At 39.7% G+C, this 17787-nt stretch overlaps 1 protein-coding gene across 7 annotated transcripts in view; it reads right to left on the bottom strand.

Moving 5' to 3' along the window:
* Positions 1-17787, bottom strand: part of TMEM232 (transmembrane protein 232) — a 263318-nt gene that overhangs the window by 237717 nt on the left and 7814 nt on the right. For 4 of the 7 annotated variants that reach the window (XM_027545466.1, XM_027545465.1, XM_027545468.1 and 1 more), the window contains exon 1: positions 8279-8776. Coding sequence is in view for 3 of the 7 variants with exons in the window: in XM_027545464.1 (XP_027401265.1) it covers positions 10115-10179 (65 nt within the window). In the remaining 4 variants the exon portion in view is untranslated. Of the gene's footprint in view, positions 1-8278; positions 8777-10114; positions 10197-17787 lie in introns of those variants that run through there. The other 3 variants (XM_027545464.1, XM_027545462.1, XM_027545463.1) reach the window with 1 other exon arrangement.

The following is a 17787-nucleotide window of genomic DNA, read 5'->3' as shown; positions in this document are numbered from 1 at the left end:
AGCAACAACCTTTCACCAGTCCATCCTAAAGGAGATCACTCCTGGGTGTCCATTGGAAGAACTGATGCTGAAGCTGAAACTTCAATACTTTGGCCACCTCATGTGAAGAGTTGACTCATTGGAAAAGACCCTGATGCTGGGAGGGATTGGGGGCAGGAGGAGAAGGGGACGACAGAGGATGAGATGGCTGGATGGCATCATGGAGCTAACTAAACTTAAGTTTTTGCACACCAAAGGAAACCTTATAAATGAGATGAAAAGACAATCCTAAGAATGGGAGAAAATATTTGCAAACTAAGCAACTGACAGGCTTCCCCAGTGGCTCAATTGGTAAAGAATCTGCCTGCAATGCAGGAGACCCGGGTGTCATGCCTGGGTCAGGAAGATGCTTGGAGAAGGAAATGGCAACCCACTGGACAGAGGAGCTGGGCAGAGAGGAAGGGCTTAATATCCAAACTATAAAATAGCTCATGCAGCTCAATATAAAAAGAACAAACAACCCAATCAAAAAATGGGCAGAAGGACTTCCCTGGTGGTGTAGTGGATAAAGGGGAAAAGTTCAAGTTTATTAACATTTCAGAAAGCCTTGAAAACTATAGGACTATAACTCCCCAGATGTAGAAAAAAAAAAGTCCAGCAGCTTCTATGATACCGATGTAAAATAATCTAATAATTTGACTAAATCTTCCTAATGTAAGATTTATATTCTTTTTAATTTTTTCCAGTCAGCTAATAAATGTGTATAGTTGATACAAGTCTTCAAAATCTTTTGGTCTTTTCCATCTCTAAAATGAAGGAGAAAGCGCAAAAGACCATAGTCCACCTTGATAAAACATTTCTTAGTTATAAAAGAAAAAAGTAACAAAATTGTATGTTCTGAACCAGTAATTCACTGCAAGATTGTATGCTCCTCTTTGGTCCAGAAATGTGTGGACTTCAGCACCTCACTTTAAGGATTTACATGGAGCCCTACATGCATTTTTTAACAGATGCCACACTAAGCCTGCAAAGCTCTTGTTTCTAGGACAAATAAGTGAAGCAAATACAGTATGAGGTCTGACAATTCATGCAGCATATTAAAAAAAAAAAGGTAAAATCCCTTCACGCAACATAGGTCTCCACCTCATCTCAAAGAGCTGGTCCCGGGGGAGACTCTGGTTTACTTTGATACAAGAGGCCACTGATACAAGACAAACTGTTTTCTAACTGACTGCACAGTAAAAAAAAAAAAAAAAAAAAAATCCAGGATTTTCAAGGTGCTGAGACCTGAAACTGAGACTTGTGGAGGAGACTCTCTCCACATTGTCTGACTAAATATCTGAGGTAAGAGCAGTCAGGACGAATCCTAATCTCTTCTTCCAACCTCAGGGAGCCATAGAGAAGGCCACCTTGCTGCTCAGCTGAGAAGGAAAGAGAAAGAAGAAAAAAAAAAATATATATATATATATATTATCAATCTCAACATAGATTTATACCTCAGTCTTAAGACTTATCAACAAATTATAAAACCATCATACTTATCTCCACAATATGCTCAAAAATATGTGCTGGCAACCTGAAACTATAGGTCTACATAGAAGATTTGAATAAAGATAAAAGAACTGCTAGAAGTTTAAAATATATTTTCAAAAACTCAGTGGATAAATTGGTAACAAGAGAGAATTAGTCATGTGGAAAACAGAGCATATATCAAAATAAATTATTCAAAATACATTAAAAAAACCAAAAAGATGGAAAATGAGGACAAGAGTAAAAGACATGAAATATAAAATGAGATGGTCTAATATGCACTCAATCCAGTGTCTCACAAAAAGAGAAAGGTAATAACTGAAGGAACGATATCTAATCTGTTTCAGGGATGATGAAAGAGACACAGTCCACAGATACAAAGGGTACAAGGAATCCAGTAGAATATTTTTTTTTTAATAATTTATCACATCAGAGTAAAACTGCAGAATACAAGGGAAAAAGAAATTTTTTAAGGCACCCGAAGTTGGGGGAAACAGATTAACCTTTAAAGAAATAGCATCAAAACGTCAACTAACTTCCCAACAGCACAAATGGAAGCTGTTAGTGGAATGATATCAGTGTCCTGGGAAAAAAAACAACGAAAGTGATAACAGACCAAGGATAATTTCATACTCAGTTTTAAATTTCTTTCAAAAATAACATTTCTTTCAAGAATAAAATAAAGATACATTCAGACTAACAACAACAAAAAATCTCACTAAAGAAAATTCAAAAAGTTATACATCTGGTAAAAGAAAAACCAGTCTGAGAAGTAGCAAATAATGAAAAAGAAAATAATGAGCCATAAATAAAATACAAAGGGAAATTAACTGTTTAAAATAGTAATGAATCCTATTTAAAACACACACACACACACAGACACACACACACACACACACAAAATACAACTTAAGTGTTAAAGTTTGAAAAAAATCATGCTTAATCACAAAATGTTTAAAGCATTCCTTTAAAATCAAGACTGTGATAAATATGCTTAGAATTAATGAGGGAATTTAGCAGTATCTCTAGGTAAAAATCAATACACAAAAATCAATTATCCTTCTAATGGCAATAGCTAGAGAAAATATATTTTAAAATGTGCATAAAACTTATAATAGGATCAAAAATACCAAATACAAAGGAATAAATCTAAGAAAAGACAGACAGCACTTCTATAAAAAGAAAATCTAACTAAGAACGTAGAACACCTGTATTGGAAATATATGACACTGATGGAAGAAATTAAAGACAACACAAACATAAACACATACTGTGTTTATAGATCAGAAGAATTAATATTGTGAAAATGACCATACTACCCAAAACAATCTACAGAGTCAATGCAACCCATATCAAAATGCCAATGGCAATTTTCAATATTAGAACAAATGATTTTATTTTGCATGCAGATACAAGAGACCTTGGATGGCCAAACACATCTTGAGAAGGAATAGAGCTGGAACTGCCACATGATCTGATGTAGACAAAAGCCACGTGTAATCAAACCTGCATGGTGTTGGCACAAAAACAAACACACGGATCAATGGGAAAGAACAGAAAGCCCAGAAACGACCCTGTACGCTTAGGGCCAACTAATCGACGACTAAGGAGACAAGAATATACAAGGGGAAAAGCTAGTCTTTTCAGTAAGTGGTGCTAGGAAATCTCAACAGCCACATTTAAAAGAATTAAATGTTTTCTTACACTATAAACAAAATTAACTCAAAATGGATTAAAGACCTAAATGCCATACTGGAAATAAATAAATAAAACTCCTAGCAGAGCACTTCCCTGGTGGTACAGTGGATAAGAATTAGCCTGCCAATGCAGGGGACACCGGTTCGATCCCTAGTCCAGGAATATTTCACACACCTTAGGCCAACTAGGGTTCCCTGGTGGCTCAGACGGTAAAGCGTCTGCCCGCAATGCGGGAGACCCGGGTTTGATCCCCGGGTACGGAAGATCCCCTGGAGAAGGAAATGGCAACCCACACCAGTATTCTTGCCTAGAAAATCCCATGGATGGAGGACCCTGGTAGGCTGCAGTCCGTGGGGTCGCAAAGAGTCGGACACGACTGAACGATTTCACTTTCGCTTTCACTTGGGCCAACTAAGCCCTTGTGCCTCAGCTACTGAAGCCCCATGTTCTAAAGCCCATGATCTAGAGCTGCTGCGAGAGGAGTCACCCAAGAGAAGCCACGGCGATGAGAAGGCCATGCGATGCAGTGAAGGGTAGCCCTGCTCGCTGTCACTAGAGAAAGCCCATGCACAGAAAAGACCCAGCACAGACAAAAGTAAAAAAAAAAAAAAAAACCTCCTAGAAGGAATCATAGAAAACTCTTCAATGTAAATTATTGCAAATGTCTGTTGGATATTTCTCCTAAGGCAAAGGAAACAGAGGCAAAAATAAACAAATGGAACCTAATTAAATGTAAAAGCTTCACTTAAGAAAGGAAACCACCAACCAAGTGAAAAATAATCTCCTGAACAGGAGAAACTGACAAGACAGATAAAGGATTAATAATCAAAATTCACAAACAGCTCATATAACTCAATATCAAAAATAAACAAGCATCTTGATTAAAAAACAGGCTGAAGACCTGAGTAGACGTTATTCCAAAGAAGATATACAGGCCAACAGGCACATGTAAAGATGCTTAACACCACTCAACAGAGAAACGCAAGTCACAACCACAGTGAAATGTCACCTCACACCTGTCAGAACGTCTATCATCAAAAAGACCACAAATAATGAACGCAGATGCAGATGTGGAGAAAAGGGAATCCTTGCACAACGTTGATGAGGATGTGCAGAAAAGGGAATTCTTGTACAATGTTGCTGGGAATGAAACTGGTGCAGCCATGGTGCAAAACAATGTGGAAGTTCCTCAGAAACTGAAAAAGAATTACCACACGATCCAGCAATTCCACTTCTAGGTACACATCTAAGAAAATGAAAACACTAATTTGAAAAGATTAAGCACCTCAACATTCATTGGCAGCATTTACAACAACCAAGATATGAAAGCAATCTAAGTGTTCATCAACAGATGAGTGGATCAAAAATGTGATATAAACATTAAATGGAATAATACTCAGCCATAAAAATGAATGAAACTTTCCTATTTGCAACATGGACCTGGAGGTTATTAGGCTTACTGAAATAAATCAGATAGAGAAAGACAAATATTGTATGTTGCCGCTTATATTTTGAGTATAAAAAATAAAGTAAAAAATATAAATGTAACAAAACAGAAAGAGACTCACAGGTAGAGAGAATAAACTAGCAATTACCACTGGGGAGAGGGAAAGAGGTGGGGAAAGGTCGAGGTAGGGTATTAAGAGGGACACACTACTATGTATAAAATAAACAAGCCACAAAAATATATTGTACATCACAGGGAATATAGCCAATATTATAATAACTTTGAAAGTAGTACAGTTTCCAAAAACTTTAAATCACTATATTCTATGCCAGCAACTATTATTTTGAACTACACCTCAATAAAATAAAAATTTTAAGTAGAAGTAATATGCAGGATTATTACTGAAGAAGAAATTTGGAAAATGTGTCATATTGACTATTAAATATTATCACTAAATGACAGTGATTAAAGCAGCTTGGTATTAATATAAAAAGGGACAGGTAATTCCCCAACAGTCCAGTGGTTCAGACTTGGTGCTTTCACTGCAAGGTCCCAGGTTCGATCCCTGTCCAGGGAACTAAGTATCCACAAGCTGCACAGTGTGGCCAAAATAATAATAATAATAAGGGACAAACAGACCAGTGAAATAGAAAAGAGAGCCCAGAAACATACCCACTATGTGTGGACATGATTTATGTAATAGTTGTGCTAGAAAAATAGTGAAGAAAGATATTCTTTTTGATACATAGTACTGATCAAGTATGTACACAAAAATGAGGAATTGGACCTTCACTTATCATTAACAAAAGTCATTTCCATATATGTTAAAAGAAAAAACAGGAAGATTAAAAAAATAATTTATAACAATATCCACCTGATCTTGTGGTATAGACAGATTTTTTTTAACCAAATTACAAAAATGACTAGTCACTAAAGACAGAATTAATAATACAAATGAACTTACTTACAAAACAGAAAGAGACTCACAGACTTAGAAAACAAACTCTTGGTTGCCAAGGGGATGAGGCATTAAGGACTTTGGGAAGGTCATGTACACACTGCTATATTTAAAATGGATAACCAGCAGAAACGTACTGTATAGCACATGGAACCCTCAGTGTTACGTGCCAGCCTGGATGAGAGGGCATTTGGAGAATGGATGCATGTGTGTGCATGGCTGAGTCCCTTCACTGTTCACCTGAAACTATCACTAGACTGTTAACTGACTATGCAGCTCAGTCGTGTCCAACTCTTTGCGACCCCGTGGGCTGCAGCACACCAGGCCTCCATGTCCATCACCAACTAATGGAGTTCACTCAAACTCATGTCCATTGAGTCAGTGATACCATCCAACCATCTCATCCTCTGTTGTCCCCTTCTCCTCCCACCTTCAATCTTTCCCAGCATCAGGGTCTCTTCAAATGAGTCTGCTCTTCAGATCAGGTGGCCAAAGGATGGGAGCTTGAGCTTCAGCATCAGTCCTTCCAATGAATATCCAGGACTGAATTCCTTTAGGATGGACTGGTTGGATCTCCTTGCAGTCCAAGGGAGTCTCAAGAGTCTTCTCCAACACCACAGTTGAAAAGCATCAATTCTTCGGTGCTCAGCTTTCTTTATAGTCCAACTCTCACATCCATATGACTACTGAGAAAAACATAGCCTTGACTAGACGGACCTTTGTTGGCAAAGTAATGTCTGCTTTTTAATATGCTGTCTAAGTGGGTCATAACTTTTCTTTCAAGGAGCAAACATCTTTTAATTTCATGGCTTCAGTCACCATCTGCAGTGATTTGGAGCCCCCAAAAACAAAGTCTCTCACTGTTTTTATTATTTCCCCATCTATTTGCCATGAACTGATGGGACTGGATGCCATGATCTTAGTTTTCTGAATGTTGAGTTTTAAGCCAACTTTTTCACTCTCCTCTTTCACTTTCATCAAGAGGCTCTTTAGTTCCTCTTCACTTTCTGCCATAAGGGTGGTGTCATCTGCATATCTGAGGTTATTGAGATTTCTCCCGGCAATCTTGATTCCAGCTTGTCTTTCTTCCAGCCCAGCGTTTCTCATGATGTACTCTGCATATAAGTTAAATAAGCAGGGTGACAATATACAGCCTTGATGGACTCCTTTCCCAATTAGGAACCAGTCTGTTGGTCCATGTTCACTTCTAACTGTTGCTTCTTGACCTGCACACAGATTTCTCAGGAGGCAGGTCAGGCGGTCTGGTATTCCCATCTCCTGAAGAATTTTCCACAGTTTGTTGTGATTACACAGTCAACGGCTTTGGCATAGTCAATAAAGCAGAAATAGATGTTTTTCTGAAACTCTCTTGCTTTTTCAATGATCCAATGGATGTTGGCATTTTGATCTCTGGTTCCTCTGCCTTTTCTAAAACCAGCTTGAACATCTGGAAGTTCATAGTTCATGTACTGTTGAAGCCTGGCTTGGAGAATTTTGAGCATTACTTTGCTAGCGTGTGAAATGAGTGCAATTGTGCAGTAGTTTGAGCATTCTTTGGCATTGCCTTTCTTTTGGATTGGGATAAAAACTGACCTTTTCCAGTCCTGTGGCCACTGCTGAGTTTTCCAAATGTGGTGTCATATTGAGTGCAGCACTTTCACAGCATCATCTTTTAGGATTTGAAACAGCTCAACTGGAATTCCATCACCTCCATTAGCTTTGTTCATAGTCATGCTTCCTAAGACCCACTTGACTTCACATTCCAGGATGTCTGGCTCTAGGTAAGTGATCACACCATCCTGATTCTGGGTTGTGAAGATTATTTTTGTATAGTTCTGTGTATTCTTGCCACCTCTTCTTAATATCTTCTGCTTCTGTTAGGTCACTACCATTTCTGTCCTTTATCGAGCCCATCTTTGCATGAAATGTTCCCTTGATATCTAATTTTCTTGAAGAGATCTCTAGTCTTTCCCATTCTATTGTTTCCCTCTATTTCTTTGCATTGATCACTGAGGAAGGCTTTCTTATCTCTCCTTGCTATTCTTTGGAACTCTGTATTTAAATGGGTATATCTTTCCTTTTCTCCTTTGTCTTTAGCTTCTCTTCTCAGCTATTTGTAAGGCCTCCATAGACAATCATTTTTGCCTTTTTGCATTTCTTTTTCATGGGGATTGTTTTGATCATGGGGCTTCCCTCATAGCTCAGTTGGTAAAGAATCTGCCTGCAATGCAGGAGACCCGAGTTCTATTCCTGAGTTGGGAAGATCCCCTGGAGGAGGAAATGGCAACCCACTCCAGTGTTCTTGCCTGGAGAATCCCATGGACAGAGGAGCCTGGCAGGCTACAGTCCATGGAGTCAGACATGACTTAGCAACTAAAAGAGAGAGAGATCACTTGATCACTGCCTCCTGTACAATGTCACGAACTTCTAGCCGTAGTTCTTCAGGTACTCTATCAGATCTAATCCCTTGAATCTATTTGTCACTTCCACTGTATAATCATATGAAGAAGGAAATGGTAACTCACTCAAGTACTTTGCCTGGAAAATCCCAGGGATGGAGAATCCTGGTAGCCTACAGTCCATGGGGTGGCAAAGAGTCAGACACAACTGAGCAGCTTCACTTTCACTTCCACGTATAATCATAAGGGATTTGATTTAGGTCATACCTGAATGGTCTAGTTGTTTTCCCATTTCTTCAATTTTACTCCAGTACAAAATGGTTTTGGTGTTTAAAAAAAAGGAAGAAAAAAGACAGAATTAACATGTTCTGTTTGACATAGTCAATAATTACATCCCTAGGTATGTACTTTAGGAAATGGAATGGAAAATATAATCTTATGTATCTTCTTATCTATTAAAGTGCAAAAGTGAATGGAAATAATATATGCCACAATTATAATTGGAAGGACATGTGGTCAAAGCAGTTTATCTGCTATCTGCTGCTGCTGCTGCTGCTGCTAAGTTGCTTCAGTCGTATCCGACTCTTAGCGACCCCATGGACTGCAGCCCACCAGGCTCCTCATCCATGGGATTTTCCAGGCAAGAGTACTGGAGTCGGGTGCCGTTGCCTGCTCTGTATCTGCTATCTATTCTTTGTTAATTGATTAGGGCTTCCCAGGTGGTGCAAGTGGTAAAGAACCCACCTGCCAATGCAGGACATGTAAGAGATGTGGGTTCCATCCCTGGGTGCAGCGGGTGGGGGACGGTCAGGAAGCTCCCCTGGAGAAGGAATGGCAACCCCCTCCAGTATTCCTGCCTGGAGAATCCGATGGACAGAGGAGCCTGGTGGGCTACAGTCTACAGTGTTGCACAGAGTTGGACACGACTGAAGCAAGTAAGCACACATGCATGCATTCTTTATTACAGAACAATATTTGAAACAAACAGAAACACATCAACACATAAGTTTCACTACACACTCTCTTGTGCTCTTTACGTTCTTATAAACTTCTTGGACTTCCTCGGTGCTACAGTGGCCAGGAGTCCCCCTGCCAGCACAGGGGATGCAGGTTCCATCCCTGGTCCAGGAGGACGCCACATGCTGCAGAGCGACTGAGCCCACGTGCCACAGCTACCGAGCCTGAGCCCTAAGCCCAGGAGCTAGAGGGACTGAGCCCACGTGCCACAGCTACTGAGCCCGCGCTCTAAGCCCACGAGCTGGAAGGACTGAGCCCACAGGCCACAGTGACTGAAGCCCACGCACTCCAGGGCCTGTGCTCCACAGAGAGAGAAACCCCTGCGGCAGAAAGAAGCCACGCGCTGCAGTGAAGAGAGCCCCACCCGCCCGCCGCAACCAGAGAATGCCTGAGTGCAGCAACGAGAACCCAGCACACCTAAAGAAGCTCTTAAGTTTCTCCGAATCCCAAACCATTTTTAAATTAACAAACTTTAGTCTAGTCACTTACTTCACTTCAGAAACCTATCCCAAAGAAATACTTTGAAATGCAGAAAAATATTCTACTGTGGCTTACTTCGAAACAGCAAAGGCCTTAGAAATAACTAAGACGCGTCATCATTCAGCAGTTATTGAACAGTCTCTTATGCATTTCATGGGTTAGTACAGCAACTTAAAGTTTTTGAAATATATGATCTTATAAAAAATCATTACAAAGTTATTACTTTATGGAATAGTAAACCTTAACATTTTTATTCTTTGTCATTTAACTATGAGGGATTCCCTGGTGGCTCAGTGGTAAAGAATCTGCCTGCTGATGCAAGTTTGATTCCTAGGTCAGGAAGATCCCCTGCAGAAGGAAATGGCAACCCACTCCAGTATTCCTGCCTGGATATTCTTGCCTCCAGTAATCCCATGGACAGAGGACCCTGATGGGCTACAGTCCATGGAGTCACAAAACAGTTGGACGTAACTTAAGGCCTAAACAACAACACTGAATTATGAGCAATTATATGTTAGTGGTCACAGTTTTCTGTAACTTTCTAAATTCTACAATATATATATGGGTCTACTACTTTAACAGTATGAAGTTTTCTTGCAAACTTACTTTGATTTTTCATAAGAGGAAGATACTACTTCAGATTTGCCAATCACAGGTGATTTGTTAGGCATGTTCACAGATCATAAACCTGAAGAGAAATATTAAATTTTATATTAGAATACAAATGTACTGACAGCACCCAGTAATACATTTCATGCAAATTCATGATTTAATGGGAAAAGGGTGGCAAGAAGGAAAATCAGGCTTAAGAATAAAACTATATTAAGGAAGAACTTAAATTTAAAATTCAGACCTAGGAGTCAAACTCAGCTTTGAAGTCCATGTTATTTATATTATGTCACTATTATAAACTGATCCTTTCATATAACGCTCAGTCTTTGTTATACCTTAGCAGTTTAATTGGCAAAACCGTTAAAAGAGCAGCGCAGGATAGTAAAGAGAACACAACCAGACTCACTGATTTACTGAATTATATCTGCCTTCTCATTTGCACAGTGGGAATAATACCTCCTTATAGAGTTTCTGGAAGAAATAAGTCAAAATACATATATTGCTTAGAAAAGAGCCTGGCATATATTAAGCTTTATCTAAGTGCTTGTGATAATCATTAGATTACTATGCTTTCTGTTTTTTGTTTTTAAATCACTTGTAAAGTTCTTTTTATGTCTGTTTTTTTGCCATTTAGATGATGCTTTCTCTGCTGACTCTCACACCCACATTTATTCCCCTTGTGAAATATTTCTGAGCACATTTATTAGTGTATGACCAAAACTAGGTCACACTATTTTGTGTTTAGTGGAGTAGTCAGACACATAATGAAATAATGAAACGGATAGACTTAAATTATCTTGCATTTCATTTTTTAAGATAGCTAATTTTTTAAACTGGGTCATTAGTCAAGGTTCTAACAGGAAGTGGACAGCACCCTTAAATGGGGTTACTGAATAAAGAGATTTTCCAAATATGTGAGCAGAGTTATTCAAGTGAAAAATAAAGTTTAGAAAAATCCAAGATGTGCCATTCTCAGGGGCTGGCAAGAAGAGAGGGAACCATGACTATACTCAGGACTGAGGCGCAGAAGGACCCAGAATGAACAGCTGTAGGAGGACGGTGCTCGAGGAACATCTTTGGCCTTTGATGGAGAGATGTAACTGACCTGAGCCTGCCTGCCAAGAAGGAGCCCCCAGCACAGCACTCCGATCATCTATCTGCACTTCCATCTGCTAAACTAACCAGACGCCAGAAGGTGCAGGGCAAAGTGGAGAAGGGTAGAAGGCAGACCTGGAGGCGCAATTGGAAAATATACAGCAAGAAATATGTATCATAAACAGAAAATATCATTATCTATTACTGCTTCTAATAATCCATGTCCATTAGAACATACAGCAGATGTATTTTTAAGTCAGCAACTGTGCTGAGCTACAGGGATGTCATTCAGAGTTGCTGCTGCTAAGTCGCATCAGTCGTGCCTGATTCTGTGCGACCCCATGGACAGCAGCCCACCAGGCTCCCCTGTCCATGGGATTCTCCAGGCAAGAATACTGGAGTGGGTTGCCATTCAGAGTTGGCCTAACTTTAACACAAAATATAAGTTATTTCCAAGTAGGATTGATATATTCAGGAATTTATTTTTTTAAAACAGTTAACATCTCATTGACTATTTCCACCTTAAAAGGCACTTAGAGAAAAAAATAATTTATAAGAAAGTGAATTGAAGACAAATGGATCTTAATCTGCTTGTGTTGGGCATATTGCTGTCTAGTCGCCAAGTCGTGTCTGACTCTGTGACCCCATGGACTCAGCACACCAGGCTCCCCTGTCCTCTACTGTCTCCGAGTTTGCTCCAACTCATGTCCATTGAGTCAGTGATGATACTAGCTAACCATCTCATCTTCTGCTGCCCTTTTCTCCTTTCCCTCAATCTTTCCCAGCATCAGGGTCTTTTCCAATGAGTCGGCTCTTGGCATCAGGTGGCCAAAGTTTTGGAGCTTCAGCATCAGTCCTTCCAATGGCATATTAACCTAGAGCTTCTACCTGTTTCCTTATATATTTCACAGGACCAACTAGGATTAGTCATAATTTTTGAAACTGCAAAAGTTAGAGACTAATTATTTTAGAAATTCTCCCTTGATCGCTGAACCTATTGTCCAGAGTCCTCACATGGTGGGTATTCACGCCATCTACTCAGCATGCAAGTTCCATAACACACTGTTGATGAGACCTCCTCAGACTGGATGCGTAGAAAACACCAAATTGCTATAAAAGACATACTTACTCTTGGGAGCACATACCTTGGTAGTAAAAGTCCCTGACCAACACTAGTTCATGAGCCACTATTTGAATAGTACTGTGATACATGAGAGAGATAAGACTCTCTATTTTATTATCATTCTTGCTTTTAGCTAAAACAAGAAACAGTAAACAAATAATCTCAAATCTCCAAAAAGAAAAGAGGAATGTCTTCAGAAATGTCTGCCATAGAGATGGTGCAATTACACCCTCAGGCAGGTAAATAAACAAGGAAAATAAGATTTAAAATGACTTCCCTTCTAGACCCCACAAAAAACTCAAAAAAATGAATATAAAAATGTCATCAACTTTCATAAAATTTTCCTAAGAATATTCCTCAAATTCTCAGTATCTTCTAAAACCTGAAGTCATCAACAAGGAGTTCTTGCTACTATTATTATATGTACAACAGGGCTTTTTGCACGGTATTATTATAACCAGAGTCACACATATTAATCATTCAGTTTAGTTCAGTTCAGTTCATTCCCTCAGTCGTGTCCGACTCTTTGTGACCCCATGAAGCATGCCAGGCCTCCCTGTCCATCACCAACTCCTGGAGTTCACCCAAACTCCTGTCCGTTGAGTTGGTGATGCCATCCAGCCATCTCATCCTCTGTCGTCCCCTTCGCCTCCTGCCCCCAATCCCTCCCAGCATCAGAGTCTTTTCCAATGAGTCAACTCTTTGCATGAGGTGGCCAAAGCATTGGAGTTTCAGCTTTAGCATCACTCCTTCCAATGAACACACAGGACTGATCTCCTTCAGAATGGACTGGTTGGATCTCCTTGCAGTCCAAAGGACTCTCAAGAGTCTTCTCCAACACCACAGTTCAAAAGCATCAATTCTTTGGTGCTCAGCTTTCTTCACAGTCCAACTCTCACATCCATACATGACTACTGGAAAAACCATAGCCTTGACTAGATGGACCTTTGTTGGCAAAGTAATGACTCTGCTTTTGAATATGCTATCTAGGTTGGTCATGATTTTCCTTCCAAGGAGTAAGCACCTTTTAATTTCATGGCTGCAATCACCTTCTGCAGTGATTTTGGAGCCTCAAAAAATAAAGTCTGACACTGTTTCTACTGTTTCCCCATCTATTTCCCATGGAGTGATGGGACCAGATGCCATGATCTTCATTTTCTGAATGTTGAGCTTTAAGCCAACTTTTTCACTCTCCTCTTTGACTTTCATCAAGAGGCTTTTTAGTTCCTCTTCACTTTCTGCCATAAGGGTGGTGTCATCTGCATATCTGAGGTTACTGATATTTCTCCTGGGAATCTTGATTCCAGCTTGTGCTTCTTCCAGTCCAGCATTTCTCATGATGTACTCTGCATATAAGTTAAATAAGCAGTGTGACAATATACAGCCTTATTAATCATTAGTCGAGCTAAAACAGTCAAAGTCTAATACACTATTTGATAAAAAGGATTTTCAAACCATTTATTAAAACCTACATGGGAGATCTGTACCTTTTATGCCTCCCCAAGATGGCTACATGCAGTGATGGTGACTTGTGAATTGTATGCTGCTAAGTCGCTTCAGTCATGTCCGACTCTGTGACCCCAGAGATGACAGCCCACCAGGCTCCCCCGTCCCTGGGATTCTCCAGGCAAGAACACTGGAGTGGGTTGCCATTTCCTTCTCCAATGCATGAAAGTGAAAAGTGAAAGTGAAGTCGCTCAGTCGTGCCTGACTCTTAGCGACCTCGTGGACTGCAGCCTACCAGGCTCCTCCATCTATGGGGTTTTCCAGGCAAGAGTACTGGAGTGGGGTGCCATTGCCTTCTCCATGAATTGTATAGAAAGAGACAAACAGTGGCTTCTCTCACGGTCTTTAGTAACCTGGATACCCTTCACTGGAGAGCTTGCAGCTGGACAAACATGTCCTTCAGCAACAGAATACAAAGCAACTATAAGGGACTAAAAATAACTGCGTGACACACAGCTGGGGCACTTTATGAACCATTAGATAAAAAAAGGCCACAAATAAACTATCATCTGAGGAGCAGAGGGGAGAAGCATGTGCCTGACCCCTGCCCACAGCACAACCACAGGGGTGGGCGGACCTAAGCTGCCCGCAGCCTGCTGCACGTGTCTGCCTTCATGGTCGCCGCACGGAAGGGATCAGCCCGCCCTCTGCAGGGGTGAGCAAGGCCACCTGTTTCTACTTTGATTTCCTCCTGCTGCCTGAGTTCCTCATCCGGCCTCTTACCTATTTCTACCAGTTAGAGAGTCCAGGGACTAGAGTCAGCAACACCCAGACCACCTTAAAAGATGAAGAGAAAATGAAAATGAAGCCACATACTTTTGAGTGTTCTGCTATCAAATACAAAAACTCACTTGGTTGACTCTGCTGGGAAATCGCAACAATTAAATGCAGAGATTCAAATGGACTGCTAAACTGGATTTTTCCACATTTAGATCATTGTCAAGGAATAGCCATCATTTTTTCCTGAATCAGCAAACTGTGACATAAGAGTAAAAATGAGGTTTTTTTAATAAGCTAAATAGAACTTTAAGATTTAAATATCCTTTTATTCTCTGCTGCTGCTGCTAGGTTGCTTCAGTCGTTTCCAACTCTGTGCGACCCCATAGACCAAAGCCCACCAGGCTCCCCCATCCCTGCAATTCTCCAGGCAAGAACACTGGAGTGGGTTGTCACTTCCTTCTCCAATGCATGAAAGTGAAAAGTGAAGGTGAAGTCACTCAGCCATGTCTGACTCTTAGCGACCCCATGGACTGCAGCTCACCAGGCTCCTCCGTCCTTGTGATTTTCCAGGCAAGAGTATTCTCTATGGTACCCCAAAATGCAGAGTACTGACTGAGTTTGTGGACTGAAATGGAAACAAAATCTTAGGTGAATAAAACTGAGCTTAAAGGCTAGATCAGAAGACTTTGAAATTGATTTTTAAAAATAAAGTCTTAATTCTGAAATGAAAGGTTAAAAAAAAAAATCATTACTGACATCAACTATTTCGAAGACCTGCTCCCACCTCCACTCTTGATACAATCTCTTGGCGTATCCAGCACCCACTACAGAGTATCGTCTGCAACAAGGCACGTATTCTCTACCACATTCCAGAAATGATTTTCAATAATTTAAATAGACTCTGAAAATTTATCTTGCATATTTATCTGAAGTGGGCAAGTAAATAGCCTGTTTTTACCTTCTACTTCAGACATGATTTTTATATTAAATGATATCTACCCTTAAATTTATTTTAGTTCACAAAACATCTGCAATCTAGTTTCTGTTATCCCCACCCTGAGGCACTCTTTCCAAGGCTGACAATGATTTCCAGATGGACAATTCCACTATCAGTGTTTCTGTACTGGTCTCCCTGATCCCTGCTCTATAGTTACTGATTTCACCATTCCTTCTGGAAATAAGTCTTTCTCACTCCTCACGTTTCTCCCTTGGCCTGTCTCCCTGCCTCTGTGCCGTCTCCTCCTCAGACGCTTGCCTGGGGTAGTGGATAAATGTGCAAGTGCAGGAATCAGCTAACTTTAAGTTCTGTCTCCAGTGCCACAGACTGAATCTGTCACAGTGCAAACTGCCTACCTTGCAGCCGCCTCAGTTTCCTCATATGTAAAGTGTCTTCTGTTAGTGACTCATTAGTCAAGGGAAGAGTACAACTCATTAGTGCTTGTTCTGTGTGCAATACTCTAACTAATCACATACATACAATAAAGACCTTACACATAAAGAATTATATAATTAATACACCACATGGTACGGATAGAAATGATAATTGTTAAATCTGGGGTCATAAGAAAAGGAAGATTCATCTACTATGCTCTCAACTCTTCTGCATGATTAAAGCTTTTATAGTCATATATGCACTGTGCTGTGCTTAGTCACTCAGTCACGTCCGACTCTTTGTGACCCTACGGACTGTAGCCCACCAGGCTCCTCTGTCCATGGGATTCTCCAGGCCAGAATACTGGAGTGGGTTGCCATGCCCTTCTCCAGGGAATCTTCCCGACCCAGGGATCAAACCCAGGTCTCTGACACTGCAGGTGGATTCTTTACCATCTGAGCCACCAGGAAGGCCCATGTGATACACACACACATGTACACACACACACACATATATATATACATGTGTATATATATTTTGGTCACAGCAAGTGTTTTACAGGATCTTAGTTCCCCTTCCAGGGATTGAACCGTGGACTCTGGCAGTAAAAGTGCCATGTGCTAACCATTGGACCACCAGGGAATTTCTTATAATAAAAATTTTATAAGTACTGATTGACAATCACATATATTTAATCATTTTTTACAGCATTTAATTAAAAATTACAAAGTAACCATAGTTACATAGATACAGTATATATCTATTTCTTTAAATGCTAATAAACCAAAAAAGACATAATATCTAACTATTTCAATACCAAAAGAATAACTCTCACACTTGAACAAAAACTATTTTAAAAATTCTAATAAAATTATTTAGTTTATCATTTTCTTTTTTTTTTTAAGTTTATTTAGAAAGTATCATAGTGTAAACAAATTGTACCACTTTGATTTTCTTTTAAAACAAGACTCAATGCAAAGCTGAAGCCACTCATGAGGATTGTGCTTCTCTAGAAAGTTGGGTTTTTTTGTTTTTTTTTTTTAAAGAATATCATTTTCTTTTATTCTTATGCTCATTCTTTCTCTCCAGAAAAACTTTATGTGTTTATAAAGTTACCGCTTTACACCTTTTTAAAATTTCCACAGTCTTACCAGATCTTATATAAATACATTTTAAGATTGCCCAAGGTAGAGGATTGGGGTCTGTTTGGGAAATAAATTCATAGGGAGATCTCACCTGTAAGAATCCTAGGTGAAACTATAAGGAAACCAAATCCAACAACACCAATAAAAAGAAAAGTTCTTTATAACTGAGAAAGGTCAACCTCAAAAGAGCAAAGATAATGTAATACTATAAAATCTATTGTTGTAAGCCATAACATTGATGGATTTTAGGTGAAAAAGAAAATATTTTTTTATATGACAAAGAATAGTTCAATTAAATCCAGTTTTCACTCATGGTTATAAAATAGAAACTTTACAAGTCAGCAGCTTTACTCAATTTAGTTAAAGGTGTCTAGGAAAATCTAAAAGAAACATGATAATTAACAGGAAAAATTTAGAAGCTTTATCTAAAAAGCCAAGAACAATACAAAGATATCCATATTATTGCCACTCTTCAAAATTTTATAGTTAGTCCTAATCAACAAATGGAGGAGGAAATGGCAACCCGCTCCAGTATTCTTGCCTAGAGAATCCCATGGACAGAGGAGTCTGGTGGGCTACAGTCCATGGGGTCGAGAGAGTCGGACACGCCTGAGTGACTGACACACAGCCAACAAAAATAAAAGGAAAAAAGGGGCATAAACATGGGGAAAGAGGACAGTATATGTGAAAAAGAGTTACATAAAAA

The sequence above is a fragment of the Bos indicus x Bos taurus genome, chromosome 7 (genome assembly GCF_003369695.1).
Source record: "Bos indicus x Bos taurus breed Angus x Brahman F1 hybrid chromosome 7, Bos_hybrid_MaternalHap_v2.0, whole genome shotgun sequence".
Classification (NCBI taxonomy): domain Eukaryota; kingdom Metazoa; phylum Chordata; class Mammalia; order Artiodactyla; family Bovidae; genus Bos; species Bos indicus x Bos taurus.
Note: the sequence above shows the minus strand (reverse complement) of the source record. Positions and strands in the feature narration are given on the sequence as shown.